The 12,043-nt window shown below is 41.0% G+C and overlaps 1 protein-coding gene and 1 pseudogene across 4 annotated transcripts in view; one reads left to right on the top strand and one right to left on the bottom strand.

The window, feature by feature from the left end:
* NPHP1 (nephrocystin 1) overlaps positions 1 to 12,043 on the bottom strand; it is a 74,259-nt gene that overhangs the window by 56,491 nt on the left and 5,725 nt on the right. For 3 of the 4 annotated variants that reach the window (XM_036028331.1, XM_036028332.1, XM_036028330.1), the window contains exons 3-4: positions 10,410 to 10,470; positions 9,213 to 9,337 (exon numbers count right to left, since the gene is read on the bottom strand). In XM_036028331.1, the coding sequence (XP_035884224.1) occupies positions 9,213 to 9,337; positions 10,410 to 10,470 (186 nt within the window). The remainder of the gene's footprint in view (positions 1 to 9,212; positions 9,338 to 10,409; positions 10,471 to 12,043) is intronic. The other variant, XM_036028333.1, reaches the window with a different exon arrangement.
* LOC114499472 lies at positions 4,789 to 5,740 on the top strand (annotated as a pseudogene).

Raw genomic sequence — 12,043 nt, 5'->3', positions numbered from 1 at the left:
AATGGAAGTATACACAGAATACTAAGGGACCTAACACAAGAGGGACCTAACCTAGACTGCATGGGTGGGGATCGAGAAAGACTTGGAATTAAGTCTTGATAGATGACTTGAAGTTAATCAGGCAAAAGGAAGTAGTAAGGTGGGGAAGGGAGCAGAAAAAAGGAGGCTCAAGATCAGGAAACCTCAAGGAGGTCATGAATGGTAGGACAAGCCTTGAGAAAAAGAAAAAGGTGAGGCTGTGAAGAGGTGAGTTCTTCACATCCTGGAGCTCTCCATTCTGGAGCCCACTGAGCATCATCTCTAAGGTAATCCCTAAGAAAGAAGTAAGGGAAGGGACAGATCTACTCTGCACTTAGAAAGATGTCTACAATATGGGGAATAGACTGGAGGAAGTGTTAAAGGGAAGATGGCTGTGAAGAGTAACACATGACATTTTGGAAAGATAGAAGGACGTAAAACGGAAGGTGAGGGAAGAGAGAAGAGTTCAAATAATGCTGGCTGGCATAAGTCACTAAATCTCTGTCAGCTTTGTCATTCAACACTCAGCAAAGTCATCAATCATTTACAGGGCACCGACGGTGTGACAGACACGATGCACTTAGGATACAAAAACAATAAAGGTCTTTGCTCTCCTACAGCTTACATTACTCAAGCTTATCTTTAAAAGAGTCATTTTGGCTTCTGGTCAGATGGCAGCATAGGTAAATATGGTACTTGTCTCCTCCCACAGTCACATCAAAATTACTACTAAACTGCAGAATCACCACTCAGAACCACCTGAAATCTGGTTAAATGGAAGTCCTACAACTAGGGAATTTAAAAAAAAAAACACATAGAGACTGGTAGGAGGGGCAGAGATGCAGAACAGACTGGACCCACCCATGTGTGTGGCAGATAAAAACTGGAAGGGACATCTTGGCTATGGAGGTCCCCCTAAGGAATGAGGGGTCCAAGCCCCACACTATGCACTCCAGCCCAGTGGCAGGAAGAGAAGTCCCCATAACTTCTGGCTGTAGAAACCAGCAAGGATTGAGGCTAAGGGAGACAGAAGGCTTCTGGAGTCCCAGGCAGTTTCTCCTAACCCCGGAAAGGTCACAGCTGATCTGAGAGATACAAACTCTTTCTTAAATATTACTACATATATCAGGTGCATAGGTTCAAGGTCATGACTAGCTATGCATTTGTACTTGACTAATGTTAAACCATAATGTTTAAGTCGTCAGTTTGGTTATAATGTGTGTTTCATAAAGATGTGTGATATTCTATGGTGAATTGTACTTGAGATACTGCAAACTCCAAGTCAGTGTTGGTGTAGTTGTTTGTTTTTTTGTTGGTTTTCATGAACTTTGAAGTAGATGTTGTGGTGTTTGTTTTTTCATTTCCTATTGAAAATGGCTGGAAAAATATATCAATTCAATAATCCAAGAGATGTTGAAGAACTGCAGCAAATGCTACTCGAGTCCGATGATGAGAATGATAGAGTAAAATGTGAAAATGAAAGTGATTTAGAAGACGATTATATGGAAGTTCATTCAGAAGATTTGGATACTGAGTAAGGTATTTCTAATGAAGAAAGTGAAGATAAGTTAGACATGAATGAACAGTATTTTTTGGAAAGGGTAAAGAATGGAGGAAAAATCCAGTTAAGAAGACAAATTAGAAAACAGCCACAGAATATTTTGTGTCAACTTCCATTAGTTCAGCCAAATGCAAAAAATGCCAAGATAGAACTTGACACTTGAACTGCTTTATCACAAAATAAAATAAGATCTAATCTTATTATATACAAATAAATACATTGATTGTATATGAAGCTGATTTTCATGAGAAAGAAATGCTAGATAGACAAAACCAGATTGAAAGCATTTTTAGGCCTCTCATATCTGGCTAGTTTACATTGCAGCAATTGGCTAAATTTGTAGGATTCATGGGCTACAGATGGTAGTGGGATTGAACTTCTTACACTTATGATATCTGTACCGACATTTAGATTTATTCATAATCGTGTCAGGTTTGACGACAAACTGACCCACTTAGAACACTTGAAAGTGGACAAATTAGTGGCTGTGAAAGAGATTTTCTCAGCATTTGTAGAAAATTGTAAATTATATTATCCTATGTGACAGAATGTAACAACAGATGAAATGTTACCTGGATTTAGAGGCAAATGTGGGTTTAGACAACATATTCCATCCAAGCCCAGTAAATATGGCATAAAAATTTTTGCTATGGTCAATTCAAAAGTACATTACACAGGAAATCTTGAAATAAATGCTGGTAAGCAGCTGAAGGTCCTTACTTGATTAGTAATAAACCTGCAGATGTAATCAAGAGAATTGAAGAACCCATGTACTCATCAGGTCATAAGAGTACAGCAGATAACAGGTTCAGATATAAATCTTATCTCTGACTTGAAAGAGAAGCAACTTTCAAATATAGGTGCTATTTGTAAGAATGAATCCCAAGTACCCCCTGAATTTGTGTCTTTGAAAAACAAGCTGAAAGAATCCAACTTATTTCCTTTCAGTGCAGATTGCACACTTGTATCTCATATACCCAAAAAGGGAAAAAATTTTAATTTTTGTTTCAAGTATGCATTTCTATGACACCATAAATTTAGATTCACAAAAGCCTGACATAATAGACTATTACAACCAAATGAAATCAGGAGTTGACACTGTGGACCCAGTGACAGGTACATATAATGTGGCCAGGAACACCAGAAGATGCCAATGGTTATATTCTACACAATTTTGAATACTGCAGGAATGAAGGCTCAGACTATTCATGTGCTGAACAGCAATGTAAAAATCAGGCACAGAATATTTATTAGAAATCTCATAATGCAGTGTCAGAACAAATAAATAGGCAATCAGAAATCTCTCCAGGTGTGCATAAGTCTTTACACCTGAAACTTTATCAATTTCAAACACAAATGGAAATTCTAATGACGACATAGATAAGACTCCCTCAACAAGCAGAAAAAGATGTGTTAGGTGCTATGCATCCAAAATGAGTTTCTTATCAAAATATTTATGTAAGTGTTGTGGAAAGACTTCTTCCTTGAGCACAGCAGTATTGTTTGCGATGATGGTTACAAACATTTTGTAAAGCCAACTATTGAAGCTTTTGATTAATTAATGTTAAAGACATTTTTTGTTGTAATTTTTAACAATAGCCGTGTTTCTGTTATTTGAGAAGAAAAATTTTTATTCTATATTTTTATATTTCTTTGTTTAATAATTTCTAGATTGTAACTGCAAATAAAAATCATGTATTTTATTATATAAATAAACACAGATTTACAGGATTTTTTTTTCACATATCACCACATACTAGTAATGAATGTCTCTTTCAGATACATGTGATCTACACTGTAATTTTTTGACCATGGTCACTGCAGCATTAAAGGGTCCATGCATGGACATACTCAGACTCACTCCCTCTGAGCTTCAGCAGCTTGAAAGTCACCAGGGGAAGATGGGGAGGAGCTGAATTATCTGGCATCATGGCAAGAGCTGAGGGGGCAGCTTTCTCGCAGACAGAACTGCTGGCAGAAGCCATTGTTCCTTTGATGAGCCCTCCCCACAGAGAGCAGCAGGCTGGCGTCAAATCTGAGTATCCATAAACCTGGCTCACACTGTTGGCCCTGCCCTGGTGATTCTGCAAGGCCCTGCCCCACCCAACTTTCAGGCCCACCCAAGCTGTTTCCAGTTGCATTTCCGTATGACTGACCTGTCTTGGCTCATGCTTTAGATTTTCTTAAAATCTTTTAAAAAATCAGCATCTGGCCTCAGCGTGCCCCATACCTCTCACTAAATGGCCCCATGCTTGGCACTGGCAGCAGCTGGCCTTCATTCACATCTTGGCCTTGCCTGAGCACCTCCGAGCCCAGCACAAGTAGCACCCTCTGTAGATAACTTTGTAATTCATGCTGGGTAGTCCCAGGCAGAACACAAGTGATGGCTGACTTTGGCCTGCACCTCCCAAGAGGTCCCAGAGCCAGAACACCCATGAACAGTTTTGGACCACGGTGAAGCACCACCCCACCACCTCTGTAAGCAACACACTCAAGGGGTCTGAAGCAACACGCTCAGAGGGCACCAGAACCCCAGTGAAGCATGTCTTGCTTTGTGGTGTGTGCCCCTGCACAGCTGATCCTCCACAGTGGTCAGAGGTTGGTGATCAATGGTCAGAGCCAGCCCTTGCAGCTGATCAGCCTAATTGACATGACAATAGCAACCAAGGCTCAACTACAACAGGAGGGTGTATACAGCCAACACAGGGTGTAGGTGCACTTCAAGGCCCTACTTGGGTAATCAGGAACCTATTGTGCCACTGGGCCCTACAGAATACCTTCCATATAAGGCCATTCTACCAAGCCCAGAAGGCATATCAGCTCTATCTAATACAGTGGTACCTCGGTACCCATCATTAATTCATTCCGGAACTCATGACAAGTGCCAAAATTGATGAGCACCAAACGATGAAGCATTTTCTCTTGTGGGGCTATAATGACTCATACAAGTTCTAGCAAGAGCAACGAGTCCCAAGCAATGCCAAGTGCTGAAACACTTTTTCTTTTCAAAATGTGATGAGAACAGGTTATGACGGGTTCTGAAGCTGATGAGTACTGAGGTATGACTGTACAAACAAACAAACACAGGGAGGCTGCCAAAATGAGGAGACAAAGAAATATGACCTAAATAAAAGAACAGAACAAAATCCCAGAAAAACAACTAAGCAGGGGGGAATCTGCCCCCAATGCTGCCCTCACTGGCTGGCCATTCAAGGGGCCCAGAGTGTCAGAAGCCTGGGCTGTGATGATGTGGCGAGTCGTCCCATTACAGCAGTGCCCTGCAGCTATGCTGAGGGCCTGGAATGGTTGGCAGAGCACAGGGTCCAGAGGGAAGGAGGAAACCTTCCTATGAGTGTGAGCCAACCAGCAGACCCGACTAAATGCTCACATTGGGAAAATGATATGGAGGCAGCAAGGTGAAGGGCAGGTATGTCCCCTGTGCAACTGCCCCCTGGTTGGATCAGAGCAGGACATGAGTAGGCATGTGGAGTGCTGCCTTTCTAGGAGAGAAGGCTCCTGCATGGCTGAGGATGATGCAGTAGACATCGAGCATGAGAAGAACAACCATTTGAGGAGTATGAGTGGTGCAGGCAGAGGCAGATATGGGCCACCACTCTCCTGGAAGTTTTCAAGGCTCTGGGTTCATCACGTGCAGCAGCAAAGAAAATTCAGACAGTGATGCTGACTTGGATGTGGATGGGGATGACATTCTGGAGTATGGGAAACCACAATACACAGAGGCTGACATCATCCCCTGCACAGGCAAGGAGCCTGGTAAAGCCAGTGACAGACAGGCACTCTGGGGCAGTCCTAAATGGTGGCCCTCCTAGTACACACATCACACCTGAGTTCTCTAAATGGGCCAGTGATGAGATGCCATCTACCAGCAACAGGGAGAGCAGCAAGCAAAAGGCCATGCATAAGACCTACAAGAACAGCAATATTGATAAAATAACCAAAGATTTAGTTATGACCACATTTGAGGCCCTGAAGGCTCAGGTCAGTGAACTTGAATGGCAGCTAACCCATGGGGACAACTACAAATGCCTCATCTACATGGACTAATACTCAGTGCCCCTAATGTCTATCCAGTGTTGGCATGTGCACTGTGAGGAATGCTGGCTGTGGATCCTGCCTGCCAAGAAGCTCTGCCCTCAATGATGCAGAGAATCTACTTGTCAGCTAGACATCTCAGGCAGGCTTTGTCTTGAGCAGCCTCACCTGCCTGCCTCTGTGATGTGACCCTATCCCTTATACATACATGTGTGTGCACACATACACACACATTCAGGTCTCTGGAGCTAGAGTGGAGGCTGAGGCCCAGGCCCTGCCTGCTGGCTCCCATCAAAACTGGGGGCCATAATTAATCCAGGTTCTATTCCCCAGGTGGGGCAGGCAGGTAGATGTAAGTGAGGAGGGTAGCGGGGCAAGACTCCTGAGATCCTGCCCCCAGACTGCCTGACAGACAGACATGCAAACACCAGACTAAAGCACATGTAATACAGACCATGTATGTTTACAATGTTGTGTATGAATGGGATAACTTCTCACCCTCAGCCCTCCTCTCCCCTTTGGTTGTATGATTTTTCTTCTCCTTTTAAGAATACCTGGAAGCAGTGCCTCCTTCAGGGCTGGCTGGGAGCTCAGCCCATCCACCTCTTGGGGTGCCTGCCTCTCCCTCTCCCATGGTGTCCCTTCCCTCTACCACGTGCTCAGTGTTCAGTGGTATATAAATATATGCCTCAAGGGACATGATCCTCTCCTTAGTCTTAGCTCCTGGGGTTCTTTATAAGGAATTAGGGGGGGAAGAGACACAGAAATGGGAACTGAGCTACAGCAGAGGCTGACATTGGGGTTGGATGAGAGTGCTCCTCTGCCTAGCCTTCTGCTCAGAACCATTCCTGGGATTAGAGCTGCTATTCCCAGGGAAAAGTGTTGTCTCCCTGCCCCTCCCCTGGCCCCATGGTGTAATGCTATGTCTATATATTCTATACAAAGGTACTAGTCCTTTCCCTTTGTAAACTACATTTGACATGGATTAAACCAATATAAATAAACAAAAAAAAAACTAAACAAAATGAAGACAAGCAATCTACTAGATGCAGAGTTCAAAATACTGGTTATAAGGATGCTCAATGAACTTAGGGAAAGAATTAATGAACTTAGTGAGAACTTCAACAAAGAGATAGGAAACATAAAAGTGGAACTAGAAAAAATAAAAATGAACCAGTCACAAATGAAGAATACATTAACTGAAATGAAGAACGAATTATAGGGAATCAACAGTGGAGTAGATGAAGCAGAGTACCCAATCAGAAATCAGAAAGATAAGGAAGCAGAAAACACCAAATCAGAACAGCAAAAAGTGAAAAGAATCCAAAAAAAAATGAGGAAAGTGTAAGGAGTCTCTGAGACCACTTCAAGCATACCGGTGTTCACATCATGGGGGTGCCAGAGGAGAAGAGAGAGAACCAGAAATTGAAAACCTAGTTAAAAAAATAATGATGGAAAACTTCTCTAACTTGGTGAAGGAGATAGACATACAAGTCTAGGAAGGGCAGAGAATCCAAAACAAGATGAACCCAAAGAGGCCCACACCAAAGACAAATATCATAGTTAAAATGTCAAAGGTTAAAGGCAAAAAAAGAATCTTAAAAGCAGCAAGAGAAAGACAGTTAGTTACCTACAAGGGAGCTCCCATAAAACTGTCAGCTGATTACTCAAAAGGCCAGAAGGGATTGGCAAGAAATATTCAAAGTAATGAAAGCAGAGACCTACAGCCAAGATTACTCTACCCAGCAAAGCTATCATTTAGAATAAAAAAATAAAGAAGTTTCAAGACAAGAAAAAGCTAAAGGAATTCATCACCACTAAACCATTATTATATGAAATGTTAAAGGGCCTTCTTTAAGAAGAAAAAAGATAAAAAATATGAACAGTAAAATGGCAATAAACACATACCTATCAACAATTGAATCTAAAAACAAAATGAACAAGCAGAACAAAAACAGACTCATACAGAGAACATTTTGACAGTTGCCAGATGGGAGGGGAGTTGGGGGGAAGGGTGAAAAAGGTGAAGGGAGTAGGAAGTACAAATTGGTTGTTAAAGAATAGTCATGAGGATGTAAAGTACAGCTTAGGGAATAAAGTCAATAATATTCTAATAAGTAGGTATGGTGTCAAAGGGTATGAGATTTATCAGGATGATCACTTAGTAATACGTGTAATGTCTAATCACTGGGGTGTAAACTTGAAACTAGTATAACAATGTATGTCAACTGTAATTGAAAAATAAAAAATTTTTCTAAAATTAAAATGGAGTCATTTTTACCATTTCTTTTTATCATTTATGTAGGCTTTTTAAAGCTACTTCTTTATCTTATTTGGTAGTAATTGCTGTAGGTATTACAATATGCATCCCTTATCATAGTCTAATCTGCATTAATATTACATTACACCAAAAATGAAAGAACTTTAAGATATCATTCCATGTACCCTGCTAAACATTTTAGCTATTCCTGTGCCTCTGTTGTCACATATCTACTTCTTCTTAGAATCAATCGTCATTATTTGCAGATTTCATATTTGTAAATTCATCTACTCGCTAAAATTTATCTGTAACCCCCAAATCAACACTCACAGTTGTTTTGTGGCCATTCATGAATGTGTGCAAAGCAGCAAAAAATCTGAGTTGCCCAATGCCATGTTCACAGCTGAGGTTGAACAAGGTGACATTCTGCCTTTTTTTCCCCAGCTCTCATACTGTAAACAAGCATCATTTTTGTAGTGTATTTAGAGCCACAGATTTTGAACTTTTGTGCTTTTTGGTGGTAATTTGGCCATTTAAAATGGCCCACAAACATACTACTAAAATGCTGTGTAGAGTCCCTACAAAGATGTAAAGCAGAGAATGTAAGATCCCATGAGAGATGTAAAGAAGGAAAGTCATAACTGTGATAATTTCCTCTCAGGTAATTTATCACCCAGTTAGGGAAACAAGCAGAGATCTGAAAAGGTAAATAGACAAATGTGCAAAAATGTATGAAAATAAGGATGTTATTTAATATTAATGTTCATGTGTAAGAAGAAAATTATTTGGATCATCTACTTACATATTTCCTCCTTTCACAAACATTCCTTAAAAACTAAAGGCAGAAATTACACTGTTTTTCTGCTGGAATGGATATTTTCTACTTTGCCTTTGCAAAATAGAAAGAAATACTGATGTCATACACAAACCTAATTTGTGGAAAGCAGAAAGGAAAATATCAACTATTCAGACTCTTCAATGCTGTTTCCTTATTTTTATACTATATTCTGGGAAAATGTTAAGAATCTAGGTGCAAGGACTCTAGAATTTCCACTACTGAGTAACTGGTATCAGACTTAACCTTCTAACCAGAAACAGCTATAAAATCTGGACTAATAATCAAAACAGCTGTCTGAAGTCACTGAATATCAACCAACCAGGACTGAGGTCCTTTACATCTCTCCTGGGCTCTCACACTTTCTACCATGCTCAGTAAACCAATGCTGATTGATTCTGTCAGGGCCATGTGTCTGTCTCCTGAATGAAACATTAAAACTGCTGGTGACACAATATCTGAAAGAAATAAGGGAAGAAGCATACTCAGTTCTATTTTCTCTACTTATGGATATGGCAAGTTCCTGCAGTTGGTGAGTCAGCTTATCCAAGAGACTGAGCTCCTCCTCCTTTTTCTGATGATAGTTTCCGACAGGTGCAGGTTCATCAGCCTAGGAGAGAATATAAGTCCATTTTACTGAAAAACCTGTTTCCTATATATTTTTTAAAAGGGAAAACACTCCATTATGTGGTGGAAGACAAAGTAAATTTCAGAATGAGTCTAGGTCTCCCTTAGAGAAATAAGATGAAAAGAAATGCAGATGATTAGGTTGGAAAGTAAACCAAATGAAAAATGAAATTATGACTTGTTTTTTGTTGTGTTCCCTTGCTAGGTATCACAGACCATCTAATTATAGGTGTGCTTGGTAAGGGCTACATTCCAGGCAGAGAGTGGCTTTGGTTGTAAAGATAGGCTTCAACCCCAGTGCTGCCACTTCTTGGGAAAACTGTGCCACCTCTGGGAGCCTGTTCCCTCATTGGTGAAACAAGGGTAGTTTTCAAATGTAGCATCAGTCTGCCTCCTAAATTAAAGAATTCTGTGTCACTGTAGAAATTCAGAAGTGACACTCAGGGACACTTGTCTCAGCTGCAGTCATAACTTGGATGTGACTTTCAGCCTTCTGCTTGAAACGCTTGTGAGTGTCTGGCCCTAGCACCTACCTGAAGCTGAGGTTCATGTTCAAAGAACTCCTGAAGGGACTGACTGCCAAGAGTAAGTTCTAGTTCCCCCTGTTTCTGCACAGTAGAGTCACTAACATCAGAGCTGCCCTTGACATAAACAGCTTCTTTACCACTTTCCCTCAGGGCAGGTTATACCCATTGTGGTATGTATGTGTGTGTCTCCCTCCCTCCCTCCTCCCTCCCTCTCCCCCACAAGTAATGCAAATTAAAACAATCCTGAACTATAAAACTTACACAATGCAAAAACAAAAATAGCTTCTTCCTGGACTTTCTGAGTCCTCAGTGATGACTGAGTGTATTAAGCTGCACTTTTATTGGCATTTGGAGCCCGGGCTTTCCTGCTCCCAAGCTCACACTCAGTGAATCTGTCAGGGAGTCAGCACTGAGCAGTCAGACATCATCACTGATGCAGACCCAGAATTCCCCATCTAATGAATTCCCACTCCTTGAAAATATTTGTGAAAACAGATTTTCTCTAATATGATTAACCATAATACTTACTTTGTTTAATTTTTGAAGAGCATTTTTATTTTCATCAATTGCCTGTTTTAATTGGATACATCTAAATGTTTAAAAAGAGAGAAAAAAATGGTTTTTCTATTGTCAAAACCAAAAAGTTACTTTGTAAAAGCATACATAAGTCTTTAAACAGGCAAGGCAGTTAGCGACTGTATGGCTTATGTTTACAAATCCACATGTAAATGCTTTTCCACCCATTAGTTCAGGATCCTTACAGCCCAGCTCTAGGGTACACAGATGTGATAACCAAAGCTCAGAAAGCTTCAGTGACTCTGGGCTTCAGTACCCTGACTCTAAAATAAAGAAAGCACTTGACTTGAAGTGCTTCTCCCACTCTAAAATCCACAAAACTAGGACCTAGCCAAGAGGACACTCTAAGAATGATGATAACAGCTCAAAAGTATTGAGCCCCAAGCAGAATTCTAAATAGTTTACAGGCATCACCTCATTAGAGCCTCAGAACCACACTCCCCCCAGATGGAGAAAGGGAGGTGGTTCTAAAAGGTGAACACACTTCTGGCAAAGCTGGAGGTGTAGGTAGATACATTTCACTTCCTTACACAACAAAAAAGACAACCACCAATCTAAAAACAACAACAACAAAAAAAACAACCATAACTGACAGAAAATTGAACTGTACAGAAGCCCAACAATCAAGGAGTTAAAGAAGAAACATTCAACCAGACTGGTAGGAGGGGAGGAGACAGGCACCCAGGGCAGAAAGGACGTGCAGTGAGGTAGCTGCTAGAGGACCAGGCAGTACCACATTTGTGTGCAGATAAACCAGGAGGAACAACTGGGAAGCAAGAGAGACCACACAACCTAGAGTTCCAGCTCAGGGAAATAAAGTCTCAAAACCTCTAGCTGTAAAAATCTGTGGGGGATGCACTAGTGGGAGTAACTCTCAGCCTCACAGGAGAGTTTGTTGGAGAGGCCCACAGGATCCTAGAATGTACACAAACCTACTCACCAGGGAATCAGCACCAGAAAGGTGCAATTCACTCGTGGGTAGTGGAAGAAGTGACTAAAAGCAGAGAGAAAGCTGAGAAAGCAACAATGTTCTCTTTTGGATCCCTCCCCCACATATAGCCACAAAGCTGCAAAGGGGGTTGCCCCACCCTAGCCAATATCTAAGGCCCTGCCCCTTACCATGTAACAGGTGTACCTAGACAAAAAAAAAAAAAAAAAAATATGGTCCAAATGAAAGAACAGATCAAAACTCTAGAAAAAGACCTCAGCGACAAGGAGATAGCCAACCTATCTGATGAAGAGTTCAAAACACTGGTAAGCAGGATACTCACAGAAATGATTGAGTATGGCCACAAAATAAAGGAAGAAGTGAAGGCTATACAAAGTGAAATAAAGAAAAATATACAGGGAACCAACAGTGAAGAGAAGGAAACTGGGACTCAAATCAACGATTTGGAGCAAAAAGAAGAAATAAACATTCAACCAGAGCAGAATGAAGAAAAAAGAATTCAAAAATATGAAGAGGCTTAGGAACCTCTGGAACAACTTTAAACATTCCAACATCTGGATCATAGGGGTGACAGAAGGAGAAGAAGAAGAGCAAGAGATTGAAAACTGAGTTGAACAAATAATGAAAGAAAATGCCC

The sequence above is a fragment of the Phyllostomus discolor genome, chromosome 6 (assembly GCF_004126475.2).
Source record: "Phyllostomus discolor isolate MPI-MPIP mPhyDis1 chromosome 6, mPhyDis1.pri.v3, whole genome shotgun sequence".
Lineage (NCBI taxonomy): Eukaryota > Metazoa > Chordata > Mammalia > Chiroptera > Phyllostomidae > Phyllostomus > Phyllostomus discolor.
This window is presented reverse-complemented; position numbering and strand designations above follow the sequence as displayed.